This window comes from Pleurodeles waltl, chromosome 6 (assembly GCF_031143425.1).
Source record: "Pleurodeles waltl isolate 20211129_DDA chromosome 6, aPleWal1.hap1.20221129, whole genome shotgun sequence".
Lineage (NCBI taxonomy): Eukaryota > Metazoa > Chordata > Amphibia > Caudata > Salamandridae > Pleurodeles > Pleurodeles waltl.
The window spans coordinates 1,123,469,089-1,123,486,183 of NC_090445.1; the positions used below are offsets into that span (position 1 = coordinate 1,123,469,089).

Here is a 17,095-nt window from a genome sequence, read left to right on the forward strand (position 1 = left end):
GAAGCCTGCAGACCTGACTGACCAACTGGATGCCCTTGATTTTGAAGGGCCAGATTAGGAGGGCTAAGAGGCTGCAGCTGCCGAGAGGGTGGTGAATCAGGCAGGCTGCTGGCTACCTGACCCAGTCTCCAGGCTGGTATTCTAAATCAAAGAATTTTACTGATTCCTTTATCTGAGACTAATCATTGGAGTGAGTGATTGGGTGACATAGTACAGTTAAGGTGGTGTATTGGTGAATAGTTATTGAATTGAAAGGGTGTGTTGATTGATTGTCGTTTCCTCTGGGGACTTTTTCTTGTTTTACTGTGTCACGGTGCCCTGTCCCCTTGGGGTGGCTAGGAGGGCCTTCTCTCAGTTTTCAGGCAGGTATTATAAAGGGACCAGTGATCCCTCCCCTTTCTTCCCGGAGGCCTAGCCTTTCCGAATAATGCGGAGACACCAACCTAGCACACACAGGTCCTGTCGACACCAGAGTCGGAATCTGTTAACTCGGCTCTGTGTCAGATTTGGAGATCCAAATGGGGCTGGTGGGCACCAGCGGGAGCATCAGCGTTATGGAAGGTCATGTTGGCACAGCCGTTGCTGGTCTGGAGATCCTTGGGGCCACAGGTGTGGAACCAGATGGGGCCCCTCAAACCCCATGGGGCCCAAAGGTGCTCTGGAGGGGTCGGCCTCCTCAAAAATTAGGCGCATGGCCTGGTAAAATTATTTAAGTTAAGCGGGGGCTGCTCCGGATCTCAGAAAAGAAGGGAGGCGCAAAGTCAACACAGGCTATCCAGAGCCATGCCTCACACGCCGATGTTCCTTTGTCGTGTCATTTGCTTCTTGTGTCTCTTACCTAAGTGACCCAAAGATTTTGAGTGGGATGAAGATATCCTGGGGCTCCTGGAGTGGTCCTTGGACCTTCCTCTTGACCAGGACTGAGACCTTTGAGGAGTCACATGATGCAGAGTCGCCTGTCAGGCGCTCGGGACCACTCCCTCAAAGCCTTGAGGACCATGGTCCAGCAGTCGGAGCAAGACTTGGAGGCATGGTTGTGCTCCAGATACCACAGACACACAAGGTGCGGGTCCGTACCTAACATAGCACAGTGACAGGCGCCACACTGTTTAAAACCTGTCTTCCTCAAAGACATCCTCGACACACCAAGAAGAAAAACCTAAAAAAAGAAGTCAAGAAAATGTCAAAAATTCCTTTTTTTTAAAATGACATAAGGGTAGCTCTTCTCCGGATCAGCGCTAGCTGCACGGAAAGAAAAAAACTGACACCAGAGCATCGAGGTGGCACCTATATAGGTACACAATGCAGCACAGAGCCGATCAATGCCACCTACCGGCGCATGGGGGACTGCTCACGAAAAATCTTACAGGTCCAGTCTGATGCCTGGGGAAATTCAAAGGTAAGGAATTTGAGGTAGAAGTCTCTATCAGATAACAATATGATACTGCAACAGAGCTGGAAGAGATAACTGGGGGATCAGGGATCGCATTTTATACACAAATTTAATAAGAATCTACATAAAATATTCAGTGCCATAAACAACTTTTATTAATATCCACTTCTGTTTTTTTTAACACACTGACTATAAGGTAACGAGACGTACACCCCAAAGAACATGACAGAGCAATTTAGGTAATCTGCATAAGATTTGTTGTGCCCTTATTTTAGGGGCCTTAAGTGAGGAATGTAACTGCGACCTGTACGCACAATGGGAAAGCCTTTCTCGTAATATCTTTTTTCAACAGGTTTCTAGACAATGGGGAATCATCCGTATAGTATATCTTCTGGTGATTTTCCCAGCCCCTCACTCCTGAGTGTCACCAACTGTCTCGCCAAACGTTGACATCTTGGCCACCGCAATCTGGTCACATTCCTAATGGAACTAACAAATGCGCTGTTTGGGCCCGACTAAAGGAGCTTATCTAAATTGCTTTGTCATGTTAAATATTTTTTATGATTTTTATTTTCTATGCTGGTTTACGAAAACGCACAGTGGGTTCAAATTCTTCCGGAGTGACAACATACTGCATACAAGTATTACTTTACACAACATAACAACTTACCTAAATTACTCCTTTACCTCATACATGACTTATGAACAGTATTACTTTGCACACCAATTTCTTTTCACATAGAAATTTCACATCCCTAGTACAAAATAACGAAAGTAATGCACTTACTATGGCTCTCGAGCCATACACTTGTTAAAGAAAATGTAAGTTCATCACTAGTGGGCACAAAAAAAGTAGCATTCATACATTTTAGGGAGTTGTTAAACAGTTCACGGACAGTCATACTTCAAATCTGTCAAGTGTTACCTGGACTGTCTGCCGATCTGGCATTCCGCTGTACACGGATATCTGAGGGGCTGTCTGGCGACTGGCTGTGGTGGTGGTGGCGGCGCTGCTGGATGGGGGCGGGGCCTGCTGCTCATTCTCCATGGCGGCAGCTTTGGTCAAAAGTTCCGGTTAAAATGTTGGATGGAACAAATCCGTATCTGCCACTGATTTAAGAATGAGGAACATCAACCTAAAGCTACGAAGAAATAAGGGAATAGAACACCATTAGAACACGTTTATGGATTCTCATGAAAACCCTTTCAACTTAAGTCATTCACTATTAAAGTATTTCACCTTCTGTGTTAGTAAAATATATTCAACTGAACACACTTGAATGCATTCTCTACTTTTGCATAACTAATTTAAACTTTCCTCTTACTTCCTGATCAAAATTAAGTTTGCCAGTGTGTGTAAATCAGTGGTCTCCAAACTATTAATGCTGTGCATGCCCCCAGTAACACAAAAATAATCGCCCCCCCCTTTACCGGATTCTTCACAATTATTCTATTACATTGGCAATGTTTTGGCAAATTTAAGATGTGTCTAGACATATTTAAACACTGGAGTTAAATTCTGCTAATATTTTAAAAATGCAATTAAATACATGATGCCTTATGTTTGCCATTATATATTTAATTGCATTAATACAGGCCTTACTAACGTGAAAAGTATTCACGGTGTGATTATTGGGGGTGGGGAGTTTTGAAGAGTATTTGGAGCCCTTTACCTTTTGTCACATACTCCCAGCTTGGATTTAAACGACAAAACAAGTTAGGGCCAGATGTATGAAGAATCCACTTTGCGATTCTCTAATAGTGATTTTTAAGAAATCGCTATTTCTGAGTCGCAAAATGGTATGTAACATATTTGCGATTCGGTAATAGCGATTTCTTTAAAATCGCAAATGCTATTACCGAATCGCCAATAGCTATTCTGACCCCATTCGCACCTATGGGCCTGGAGGGCCATATTTACAAATTTTTTGCATTTCCCAAATTGCGAATTCCTAACTGGAATTCGCAATTTGGGAAATGCAAACCCCAGGGTGCTGGGGACCTAAGGCCCCCTTTGCTGCACCCAAAAAAAAAAATTTAGTACATGCCAAAGGGGCATGTGTGTGTTACATGTTAATTTTAAAAATGCATTTTTATTGCATTTTAAAATTTTGCACAGGGTTACCATAAAATTTTATTTGGTGGTAATTGCGATTCCTTAATGCCCAATTTGCATTAAGGAAAAGCTTGATACATGTGCTTAAGAAATTGCAAATAAGGATTACTTATTTGCGATTTCTTACTTAGAGAATCAAAATTTGCAATTCTCTTATCGGGCTCGCAATTTTAAGGAATCGCTATTTTAGCGATTCCTTAAAATTGCATAGCGAATGCCTTTCATACATACTGAAAGGAATTTTTGCATTCGCAAACGGCCATTCGCACTCGCATTCCATCTAATGACGAATTGTCCAGATTTAATTTTGGGAAGTAATGGTGAATTCTTGGAAATTGTATCTAAATGTTGGCGGAAAGTAGCAGATTTCTGTCTTTTGTGAGTAGGTCTTGGAAACTAGGCCCATCTGGAATGGGCTGGGGTTCCTAGAATGATCCAGGTAGGTTGGCTCTTGCATGTTCCTACACACTGTTAACATGACCCGTAAAGAGTGCCTGTGAAAGGCCAGCATCTTTTACATAGAAGCACTGAACGGAGGGGGTCTTGCAGCACAGAAGGTGTAATGGACAATGTAGCTTTATTAAAGTATTCCTCTTTAATGGTGGTAATATAGCATTGCAGCTTGCTGCCAAGAGCTATGCTGGCCATTATAAGCCCTCTAGCTTAGTTACAGTACTAAGCATGCAGAAGAGAGAGATAGTCTTCACAAGTGGTATAGCCATGGGGTGGGAGGTAGCCAAGAGGGTTAACGTTTAAGAAGCAGAGAGTATAAAGCTATTAGAACATTCCATCCGTTGAGGTTAGTATGGTGTAAATTACTCGGGGACAAAAAACTTGAAAAACAAGGGATTGTTGAAGTACAAGGTCAGTACTAACCAATATCGGCCTTCAGCCACTTCGCTATCTTCCAAGGAGCTTCCAAAATTCCAATGTTCGAACACAAAGAGGAATGTGATCACATGCACAGAAGTGCCCCTACAGGAGTGTGGCATTAAAAAAAATATCTACTTGTTCATTGGACAGGTTGCTTCATAAATCCACTTGTCCTTAAAACAAATCCACTTGTCTCATTGGCGTCACAGCATAGTGCGTCGATAAATTATGGCAACAATCTCATGATATAAGAGCTCTGATAATAGCCTCTCTGATTATGTCAGAATTCATACTACAGTAGGGTTTGAATTCTAGCAATTCCCACATTTTGACACCTTTTCACACATCTACATACTGGGGCTGGAGTTGGCATTAAGCAATAGTTCCAGAGTTGGAATGCGCTTTGGAGTCTGTGAAAACCTAGTAACTTTCAGGTTTTAGGGGTTTTCACCAGCTCTTCTCTAATCTTGTCCCATACTGAGAAAGGCTGGAAATGTACTTCTGATAAGGGAAGAATTAAAACTTCTTATAGGGAGGGAAAGTGAACTTGTAAACGCTGAACAGATTTTCAAATGCGCAAATCTACATGTGCATATTTGCTTGTGCTAAAATCCAGTTTACAAATATTTTCTAGAAATACAATTTCCTGGCCTACTTCTGTAAATTATTGTGAATTTGTGAAAGCTGTAAATCTGCACTAATGGAAGAGCATATACCATGGATGCACTTTTGAAACTTTATTTAAGCATTGTGTCCCTAATTAGGATTTTTATTAACCAAGACCTTTTGTTTTTATTAAAATTCTGGCTTCATCTATAGGCTAGCTTCACTTTGAGGCAGCATTTTGCTCTTTCAAAAGGAGCATATTGGCACACACAGTAGTAGTGTTCAGTGCCAGAGACTAATGTGGCAATGTGTGCTTTTTGAGACCAAATAATATTATTGCTTTTTCACAATGTTTGTTAATATGGTGAGGGCCAGGCAATTCCCACAATAAAGTTTTACAAAATTCATGTAAAAACACAAGACTCGTTGAAAAAAACAAAAGGCTGACCACCTATGTCTGACCTATTGGCTTTGTTAAGGATTATTTACTTACATGTTTACCGTAATCTTGTTAAAACTGTTTGCACTTATTTTCCATTATGAATATTACTTGGGAATACTAGCATGCATCAACACATTTTACTGGATGATGCTTCAAAGATTAGTATTAGTTTACCAATCCTTTTTTCCTAGTTGCGCTTTTTTGTGAATATTTAATTGGAAAACAAAGGCTCATCAATCTTGCTTTCATGCTTCTGCAATTATCTGCATCTAGTCAAAGAGCATTATTGGACATTAAACATAGCCTCATATTGCTAAACTTTGTAAATGTGTGTACACATATTTATACTGGGACAACTGTTAGCAGTGCAGTCCGATTTTACACCATTCCCTTTGAGCGTTCATTCTAATAAAAACGACTTTGCAATAATGAACCATAAATACAAGTTCGAACAGCATTAACCTGTGGGCACAAATATTTCGTTAACTGAAGAGAATGCCATTCCCTGATCCATAATGTGGTACTGTAAACTGGCAGCCAAATGATTTGTGCTGTAGAGGGTTTGGCCTACTTGTCCCAAAGACAAACTAAACATGAAAACTTGTTGTCCTTGACCCCAAGCAATATGTCCTGGGAGTTGGGCTATAGGAATTTCATACTTCTGCCCTATTTCACCACGTGACTGACCCTAGTGCGTTTAATGCAGTGGGGCCCTGTTGAGGTCCACAGCCCTAGCCCTCCTGGTCTTGGTTTATTTCTTCAATTATCCTGACTTTTATCAACCAAAGCCAACCTTGGTCCCTCCTTTGCATACTGTCAAGGGGAGGGGAGGGGAAGGGAAGAGGGGACTCATGATGTCTGGTTGAGTCTATTTTAACTGGGCATCATCTTTCTGGTAGAGATACCTGGCTTCAGAAGATGTAGTCATTTCTTGCTCAGGTTAGATCTGTAGGATACACTAGCCACATGGAAGTTGAAATTAAGTTAGTGGTTAGCAGGATTGGCGGGATATTATAATGCTGAGGGATAACTGCAAGAGTAAACAATCTGGTAAATCCACATTATCTGACTGAAAGTGCTCAAGAATGTTAAGGGAAAGACTCAACAGCAATTAAGATGCCACCTGAAGGCAACTACATAACCACAGAGTGGGGTGTTAGCTGTCTCAGTGGTGTAGCACCCCTCTACACTATTCAGGTCCTACATGCCACCATGCCAGTGCCAGCCTCCTATGTAGAGAGCAGATCTCCTTACTCATGAAAGAACTTCAGATGAAGATGCTGGGGACTAGAACTATTTCAATGCTGTACATGTAATATCATGCTTTATTGCCAGGTTATAAATACAGTAGTCTTCGAGGAGTTTGAGGGTGGCTAATGAAAGAGGAAGACTTTGGCGTCTGGATCAGAAATGTCGTTTCTGAATGTATGATGGAACGACGAATGCTGGAACAACGCATGCCTGAATAACACGGTCAGAACAACGACCGCGTTGTTACCACGAAGGCCTTTACCACACATGATTTTACAACGATTTTTCATTGTAAAAGCATGCCTAGTAAAGGCATGTGTGTGAACAGCATGCGTGGTTCTAGCATGCGGCCCCCCCTCCACCTGTCCTAAGGCCAAGAAGTATCCCACTCCTAATACTAAAACTACCCAACCCTAAAACAAAACTACCCCGGATAAGAGCCCTAAACCCTTCCCCGACCTCAACTATCCACCCTAAAAACAACCGACCTCCCACCCAGCCCCTAAAAACAAAACTACCTCGATCCCCCACCCCCGAACACCAAACTACCCTGACTCCCCACCCCCAAAAGCACAAACTACCCCAACCCCTAAAAACTAGAACTACCCCGATCCCCTCACTCCTGCCCTAAAAAAACAAACTACCCTGACCTCCCTCCACCCTCAAGCCCTTAATCCGCCCACCACTAAAAACCACCCACAACCCTGCCCCAGCCCCACTTACCTGCCTGCGTCCTCTCCCAATGCACTTTCCCTTTTTCTCTGACTTAACCATGCAGGTGTGTTGTTCAACATATGCGTGGCTAAGGCAGAGAAAAAGAGAGTCATTAACGCAACCGTGGTTCCGCTTGTGTTAACAACATAGGACATTGTTCCAGATGTTCCTCAAAGTTTCTATGACCTCAGTTTCGAATTTTTATGAACATCCTGGATGAATTTGAATTAGTATGGGTGGGCAATATTTCATTCTGAGAGACACAATGGAGTATCATCCAACCACAGGTGAACTGATCTGTTTATTTTTCCGATTAGAGACTTTATATAAGCATTAAAATACATCGGGATAGTACAGCTCCTTGGGGAAAATCCATATATTATTAGGATGGCATGGACATGGGATCTGTGAGATTTAATATTGGGCTTGATCCTGCAGGAAGAATGTAAACCGTTTGAGCACTGTGCCACTGTTGCCCATTCTGCCTTTTATGTTATTGATAGATACTAACAGATCAACTGTGCTGAAGGCTACTGAAAGGTCAAGAATTATAAGGAGGCATGAGTATCCTATGACAACAATGAGAAACATGCAATCTGCAGTGTGCTAGGTGAACATTTTGTTGCTATATATCTTCGTCGACAACTAGACTGGTGCATCCTCAACAGGTCATTAATCATGTTGTTGAATTGTGTGGATATACAACTTTTGATTATGTTTGCCATAACAGGACAAGAGTTGCTGAAGTCCAATACGCACGCTGTTGCTTTTTTCAAGGAGTGCCTTTCTCTATTTCCTAGCTGTCATGAAATTCTCCTTGGTGCAATGAAGTATTAATGGTGTTATGTTAGATCTATGCCCTGAAATTCTGACTTTACATTGGAGGAAAGTATAGAGTCGGAAGCTCAAAGGTTTCAAACAGTTCATCAATTTTTGTAAATCAATCGTAGGCTGGGTGAGAACTGAGACCATGCAGCATAAGACTTGCTTAGAGGGGAGGTGAAGATTTTGATCAGAGAGCACTATCTCTCACTTAACCTTCTTTCATACACACAATGAACAATGTGAGTTCTTGAAACTTTGCATATGACTGAGAGATCATTGGGGGTGGAAAGGCCCATGTCTAACAATCTTAAATACTTTGTTATGGTACCTACCACCAGCTCTGTCAATGTGTGTCTTGATGCATGTCCATTTGGCTTTTAATATATAGTTTTTGTTGGTCCTGCTCAGTGAGGAAAGGTTAAAAGTAGATAGGGGTGTGAGTCTGTCACCAGTGTGTCTTTTGAGCAGAAACACCTTCAGATCTTCTTAGTCATGAGTTTAGAAAGTCTGATCACATTACACCCATTCTAAAACACCCTCAATGGTGTCCCCCTGGAAGCAAGAACTGACTTCAAGATTGGCTGTTTAACTCAAAGCGTTTTATACAGCCCAATCACCCTACTTGAAAGATAAACTTCAGGTCACAATATGAAGCAGAAACACCAGGAAGAGAAGCGAAGTAAGATTGGACATACTAGGGTTCTGAAGAACAAAAACATCCAAACAGGCTGTCTCCTCCCTAGCCCGCAGGCTGTGGAACTCTGCGTCTCTGATCATATCAAACTAAAACTGTATTGCATGCTTTTCCACAAAAGCATAAAAACCCATCTTTTCAAAATGCATTTACCCGATTAACAGTTCCCTATATACTATGTTGTATCCATCTCTTCTATGTATGTTATAACTTTACAGAGAATCAAAGAGTAGACTTTATGGTTACTTGCATTAGTTTATCTGTGTGTCAATCACAATTTTATTAAAGCAGGTATGAAGGAGATTTAAATCAGCGCTATATGCCTATAGAATGCAGGAGGAGAATGATGGGTGTCAGAATGTGCAGAGCCAATTTGAGGGTTTGGGCTAACTTTTTATGCACTTCGTCTCACTATTGGTCATTGTTTTTGGAATGTTCAGGGGTAACGAGCAGACTCAAAAGGAGTGCTGATTTTGGGGAAGTCTTATTTGAATATGCTTATATCAATGACGGATTTTGATACACTGGCCTTTTTAAATGTACATGTTCATTTTTTGTTGGGCCAAATCATTCCCATTCAGCAATGATGTGAACTCTGTTATCAGAGCAAAACCGTTACACCGAGGATCCAAGTCACAGATAAAGATGCTGTCATCAGCACTTGACCAATTGATTTGTACAATAGTTACTGCATTTTTCCCTAAATGGCATATTACATTTTCCCACCAATAACATATTGTCTACAGGAGGACGCTGAATGGGAAAATACATACAAGTCAATCTGTGGACCAGTAGGTCAAAAAAAAAAAAGATACATTTGTATAAAACAGTTTCTGTGAATCAGAGCAACCTAGCATCTGAATCGCTTAATTCAATCCAGTTAAAAATTCCCATGATGAAGGAAATGTCTTGGGCATAATTTGTCTTATTCTCTTACTCAGACATTCTTGCGGCCAGCTTCAAAGGTATATGCGGGTACACATGTACACAAATAGAGATTAATGTCAATACTGCTGGGAGAAAGTTAGGCGTGTGGTAAAGATGCTTTGGGGAAATTTTTGTCACTCGCGTAATTGCGCAAGGTGACAGATGGGGCCTGATTAAGCCACAGAATGCAATGGAAATGATACTAACTAAATCTGGTGCAATGTGGGCCTTTTAGGTAAAAGTAAGGTGGTGGCAGGGGTTTCTGATTTTCCTGGTTATTTTTATGCAGGCTCAGTTACTGAAGGGGAGGAGTGAGTATATATCACATTTTAGGCGCCAGATCTTCGAATGTGGTACGATTTGAATTAGGTATGGTCCAGGGTCTCTGTGTTTGAGAACGCGAAGCACTGGATGCTTGGGGATGGATTTGAATCGGTGAGACAGTGCAAGACCGTGCCACTTGGAACATAAAGATAAAATCTCTTGGTATTATTTGGTTCATACCTTCAGTCAAAGCGTTCTCTCTTTGAGGAGGTTAAATTTGCACTCCCACTCTTCCAGATTTGTAGCATTCACCTCTATCAAAACATTTATTCCTGAATATGCTCACGGTGCTCTCAGCCACAGGCAGGCGAAGCAGAGCCGAAAGCAAAGAACCAACTATGCTGTTTTGATGAAAGCTACGGGGAGCCGAGCGGAGCAGTCCCGAGAGCAGGGAGGAAGGATTGCAAGTGGCGGGTAGCGGTGAGTGGGGAATGTCAGCAAGGTGAAAGCCGAATGAGCAGAGGATCGAGATTGGAACGTCTCCGTTGGTTCCTGCATCTATTAAAGTAACAACAATGTGGTGTTGATGAGATGTTTAAAATTGGGATACGGCAAAATCAGTCATTGGGAAAGATTTAATATCACCTACAACTAACTTTATATTTCAATTTTTTGACTGTATACTCCACAGTGTACAGCCAAAGGAAACTACATTTGAGGTGAAACATACAATGAAATATCTAACAGACAATAAGGCCCCATGGCCAGACAGCTTTGTGGTCACGTTCTCTATGGAAGCATTTTTTTTGGATACTAGCAAAGCCCCTGATAAAGGTTTTAAATTGTTTATACAGTCAGGAAACATGACAGGAACAATGATGGAGTTCACGCTCTCATTGACTTTGAAATCTGACAAAAAATAAACTAAATGCATCTATTATAGTATTACTGGCCTACTGAACATGGATGACAATATATTTACTAAAATGCTTGTCATAAGTCTCAATCCAATATGGCCAGGCTACCAAATCAGTTGTATCAAAAATATGCATGGGATAGTTTGCCCGAACAGGGGTTTAATAACTGTGAGGCGCGCTTTGCCCCGGGGGCACGGTAGGAGTGCGCTAGCTACTTCTTTCCAATCACAGGTGCCCCAGGGGTCCCAGAAGCATCGAGTCACTTGCGCTTTTGGAATTTTACCATGTTTGGGTAGCAGTGATGATTCTCCAACGGCAGCAATGCGATTTCAAGCGCCAATAATCTTAAAAGACAGCGCTCTGCAAGGTGCTATTGACCTACAACAGAAGTAGCTCTTAGGGTGCCTTGTGATCCGTAAATCCAGCGCTCTCCAGGCGCTATGTGATGGAGGAGAAGTACTCCTTGTGTGCTTCGGTGGTTTCAGAGGTCAGGGGCCACAGCACCCTGCCCCTGGGGGAACAACAGTCTGAGAAAAAGGAGCACAGGTGGTAGGGCCCAGCAGCAGGCCAGCGCAAGGGGGATGCAGGCAGGTGGCAGTCTCTCCTAGTGACCCTGCAGGTCACAGGTCAGCAAAGCAGCAGCGGTCCATGGTGAATCCTGGTGAGTTCCTCCAGCATTCTGTGTCCAGTTTCAAGTAAGTTCCAAAGTGTCTCCAAATTGTGGGAAAAATTCCACAGTACTTATACTCAGTTTTACAGTGTGTTTACAAATAAGGGTGAAAGGAGGTTCCAACCAGTTACAACTAATTCTGGGAGTGCCCCCTCTCTCCTCCAGCACAGGCTCCAAACATCAGTTGGGGGTAAACGACCGTATTGTGTGAGGCCAGGGCACAGCCTTCAAAATGCAGGTGTGCCCCGCCTCTCCCTTCCCTCAGCCCAGGAAGACCATTCAGTATGCAGATGCACCTCTATGACACCTCCACCTTCCCTGTGTACAGGCCGTCTAAAAAGTATGCCCAAAGCCCAACTGTCACTCTGCCCAGACGTGGATTCGAGTTAAGGACAGAGAAATGATCACTTTCTAGAAGTGGCATTTCTGTAACAGCAATAAAAAAAATCCACTTACACCAGTAAGCAGCATTTCTCATCACTACTACAACCATACCAAACATGCCTATGCTACCCCTCATAAATCAGACAATACCCCCTACACATAAGGCAGGGAATTTCTAATGAAATCCTATGAGAAGGCAGCACTCACAGCAGCGAGAATCCAAATATGCTGTTTGTCACTACCAGGACAGGCCACGCTACCTGGCACATGTCCTGCTTTCTACATAGATAGCACCCTGCCCATAGGGCTAGCTAGGGCCTAACTTAGGGGTGACTTACATGTAGTAAATGGAGAGTTCTGGGCCTGGCAAGTAAATTTAGATGCCAGGTCCCTGTGGCAGAAAACAGCGCACACAGGCCCTGTGCTAGCAGGCCTGAGACAGGTTTGAAAGGCTACTTCAGTGGGTGGGGCAAGCAGTGCTGCAGGCCCACTAGTAGCATTTAATTTACAGGCCCTGGCTTTAGAAATACCACTGTACAAGGGACTTACAGGTAAATTAAATATTGGAAATAGGTATAAGCCAATCATACCAACTTTAGACGGGAGAGCATCTGCACTTTAGCACTGATCAGCAGTGATAAAGTGCTCAGAGTCCTAGCACCAACAGCGAGAGGTCAGACAAAAATAGGAGGACGGATGCAAAAGTCAGGGGATGAACCTGCCACAAGGGCCAGGTTCAACAATAACATTTCTGAACAAACTAACACTAGCTATTCCTTCTAACACTGGATGCTCTGTATTAGTTGACAGGGCAGATGCAAACCTGTTAAAGTCAGGACTAGGCATAATCCTGAAGATATTCCTTACAGCCAATTACAAGTATCAAAAACAAGGGTCAAGACGAATGGTGTGTTTTCAGGCAGGATAACTTAACTGAGGGGGACTAAACATAGGTGCCCGTTCTTATTGCTCCTCTTTGCCCCGTCAATTCGGCCAGTCATTATAAAAATACAAACATAGAAATCAGGGGACTCGCATTGCAAAGCAGACAAAATAAATGGTATTAATTACAGACAGTATCTTTTTATTTATAACTCACCCTGGGATCTCAGTCAGTGTTTCCCAGAAAGTTTGGGCTTTACAATCTACTATGGTAAATCAGTGGGAATGAGTGTAGCAGACACATATTAATTCACAAACCCTGCTTAGGACATAACTACTAATAAGGGTGAAAAACTCCTGGGGACAGAGCCCTGGTAAATACTGCATCAACCAAAAAAAAAGCTGTACAGATGTAAACATGGACCTGGACACACTCTACTAGGACATGAATAGATGGTCCAATTTGAGATCTTGTTGTTTTGTCAAAAAATGAATTTCATCCAACAATAAGTCTAGGTAAAACAAACACAATCCTTAGAAGGGTATAGATGTATATCCAAAGCAGACCAGATATGCTTGCACTTAAATGGTCTAGATGGCTTCACTCAAAACGAGGGGTCCTAGTAGAACAGACCTTAATAGCTCCACTATCTCACCTGCTATGTTTTTTGCCAAAACACACAAAGGTGAACACTGTATTATCAGTCACAATTCTTCTATAATACTGGGATATAGTAAACAGGGGAGAAAATATTACCTCATACCCATTACCAATGACTCTCCTAGCCCACAATCAAGACCTTACACCAGGGGTGACTGGTCCTAGATTCTTGAGTGGAAATTGTCCATCACAATCTGCTTAGGAAAACTTTTAAAACGGAGAGACCAAAAGTAGAGGCAAATGTGCTAAGGCCTTTGATCTTTCTCCCATGGATGGTTACAGGTAACTCTGTTCAAATCAATGCAGGGAAGTGAGCAGCAGGATAAAAATAAAAAAAATGTAAGGACTTTCCGTCGAACCCTGCTTGAAGACATGTATTTAGAAAAAGCTGCAAAACTTTAATATGCTCACAATAAAAAGAAAATTGATATAATATTCTAATGAGAGTTAGTTTGGGTGGGTAAGACTAAAGTCTATGTTTGGGTCTTCTGCGTGATGCTGGACAGGTTCTGCTGTTAACTAACCATGGGTGCTGATGTGGTGGACAGATTCAAAAATCTAAATTATTGGGTGACAGTAATACAGACTACTAAAGACATAAAGAAATCATATTTGATCTGGACCCACTAGTGATATTGTTGGGATACATGGGTGGTGATTGATTTTACCCACATTCGTCTAATGTCAGCACATTCTTTATACAGTTTCTGTTAACAGCAGGGTTTTCAATAGCTTAATTTAGGAAGAAGATGAATCCCCTTTCATGAGGTTATGGAGGATTAAAACATGAGTAACAAATGCAATGGCAAATATGCATGGATTGTGACAGAATGGACAGATTTGTGAGGCTATAGAGTCCATATGCCACACATGTAAAGGAGGAGGGATTGGGTGGAAATGTTGCAGTCTGCATGAGTGATCTAACCTATAAACTGCATTTGTGATGACATAACATTGTATTTATGTCGTACTGATAGAACTATGTCAATGGCAATCGGTGCAATGTATGAATCCTCTGAGAATATATTTTCTAGCTTCAGTATTTTTAAGCGTGTAAGGAAAATGGGGTTTTGGGGGACTGACGACCACAGGGAGGTCTGTCACCCGAGAGCATTGGGGGAAGCCAGGTGTAGTCTATACAACTACGGCTTCAGGCAACATCTGTTAAAGGATGTAGCTCTAGGGCTCTATAGGGGTTCATTTTGGGCTGCCTCCCACCATTATGTGGTGGGAACATCCGGTGGCAGCCCCAGGGTGAGCGTTTTAGTGAGCTTAGCAAACTGTTTGATGCGTTTTATGATCTCTTTCGTTCAGTGCCTTAGCAGAACATTGTTCGTTTTCAGCCATTGTACCTGTTTGGCTTAATTTCAATAATGGTTGAAGAGAAGGTGTAAAGGCGATCCCACTTCTTGAGAAAGCCAGGCGCCTACATTTATTGATTCGGGAAGGTGCCCTTGTAGAGGCGGGCCGGGCGGCGAGGCTTGCATCGGGCAGGGTAGCTGCCATGGTCTTGGCATGCTCCCCGTTGTATGAGCACTGAAAAGGCCAATAGGGCGGGGACTGGAGAGTCCACGGGGTGGCCCCAAAAGCCAAGAGATGCCTGGGTAATGCGCATGAGGAATCGCCTAGCATAAGCGGCTTGGGTGGCGGGTTTAATGAGAATATCTCCCTCAAGAATTCTGCCAAAGAACAGAGCAGTAGACAAGGCTCGGCTCAACACGTGCGAAGGCCGGAATCTGAAGGGGCCCACACTGCAACTTGGGGACATGGTATATCAGAAGCATATGACCATGAGGGGATTAGCCCCTACATGAGCTCTTTGCAGGTGGGGGCCTTGTTGGCCCTGCACTGGACACGCAGGAGGTTCCTTTCCTGGAGGGCAGGGGGCTAGAAGGGCACCCCCCAGGGAGGTCAAAGCCAGCCTGATGAGTGTAGGAAGCTCAGGTTTGGCAATGGTCGGAGTGGCCAGTGGGGCTCTAGCCAAGCCCCGGGTGTCATGGGGAGCTTGGGACTGGCTCGAGAGGGCGCCCAAAGGAATTCAGAAGAGGTGGCATAAGAGTTTCCCCTGGGAAGATCTGGACCAGCAGGAGTTGGGGTGGTCCAGGGAGGGGCACTCCTTTGCCCCTAGACGTTGCCGCGGCTTTAAAGAGGGGCCCAGTATCTGCAATCCTATCTGAGATGGTGGTATGGAACGAGAATGTAGGTCAAGAGAAGGAATGTCAGGTTTTGAGGCGCAGGCTCCTTCGCGTTTACTGTACTGTCGGGGAAGGGGCAGTACACATGCAACAAGAAACTCGGAGGCTAGGTGGAGCACATGAGGTTTACCTTCCCACTCCGTGGGAAGGAAGATTCCAATGGTAAGGGTCAGGCCTCAGGGATTTCTAGGTGCTGCTCGCTAGACCTATCCTTTTTTTTCCAGTTAGCAGGTTTCCATTAGGCAGCGGACTCGGGAGAGTACAGTTTGGCTCATACACTCCAAAGTTGAGCAGAACGGCCGGACAGCGTTGTGGGACCGGGCCGTAACAGATGCATGAAGGTGCAGTGAGACCATCCACAGACGTGTGAAGAGCATTGGCAACTGGCCAGATTCATGGGTCGCAATGTCCTGCATCGGGGAGCCCCGGGAAGGTTTGGTACAGTCTCCCAGGGTAAGGTAAACGGTGGCCCTGTAGTGGGGTGCAAGGTGTCACATGGGGTGGCTTAAGTTAAATATGGTGTAAGGAAGGACATATGGTCCGACTTTGTGAAATTGGACTACGAGGATGACAGTCTCAAAGAGGGCGAGATTGTGGATAGTGATGTTTTAGGTGATATGGAACACAGGTGGTGGTACAAGTGTGCTGAGAGAACAGATGGGGGGTTTTGGCAAAATCCACTGATAAGCACTGGAGGAACAGAGGCTTTCATTGGCAAGGCAGCTGGCTTTTGAGCAGGCACCGACCTTAACGCCAGGTAAGAGTGGTCGGCTGGAAAGGCAGCCCCGGTGGTGATATCAATAGGCATGGATGCAGGGTGCTGGAGGGGCAAGATGAAGCGCGGTTGCAGAAGGGCATGTATGTGAGGGACAGAGGAGTGGGGACATATGACACTGAGCCACATGAAATGCAGGTTACGAAAAAGAGACAGATTGTGCAAAGGGTAGGACCTTAGCAGGAACAACAGGGGAGATACCAATCCGATGAGCTTGCTGAGGTCATGAGTGCCAGTAACAAGGAAAAATAAGCAATAAGACAGATGTGGTAGAAGGCAAGGAAAGCAAGGAATTTAAACTAAGGAAACTCCCCTACATTGGGGGTCACCAAACCGTTGGGGGCACATCCAATGTTATCTACGAAAGAAAAAATTGGGAAATTTGGAAAGGGGAGTACATAGGAATGTTTAAGCTTTTACATAGAGAACTGAGGGCCCAGGGTCCAAAGAGAAGGAATAAGAATTGGCGAAACGCCCACAGGTGCCAAATGACCACAGAGAACTGG

The 17,095-nt window shown here is 43.5% G+C and overlaps 1 protein-coding gene across 6 annotated transcripts in view; it reads right to left on the bottom strand.

The window, feature by feature from the left end:
- Nucleotides 1-17,095, bottom strand: part of PHC2 (polyhomeotic homolog 2) — a 635,967-nt gene that overhangs the window by 417,083 nt on the left and 201,789 nt on the right. For all 6 annotated transcript variants that reach the window (XM_069240302.1, XM_069240300.1, XM_069240304.1 and 3 more), the window contains one exon: nucleotides 2,319-2,535. In XM_069240302.1, coding sequence (XP_069096403.1) covers nucleotides 2,319-2,441 — 123 coding nt within the window. In that variant the 5' untranslated portion in view covers nucleotides 2,442-2,535. The remainder of the gene's footprint in view (nucleotides 1-2,318; nucleotides 2,536-17,095) is intronic.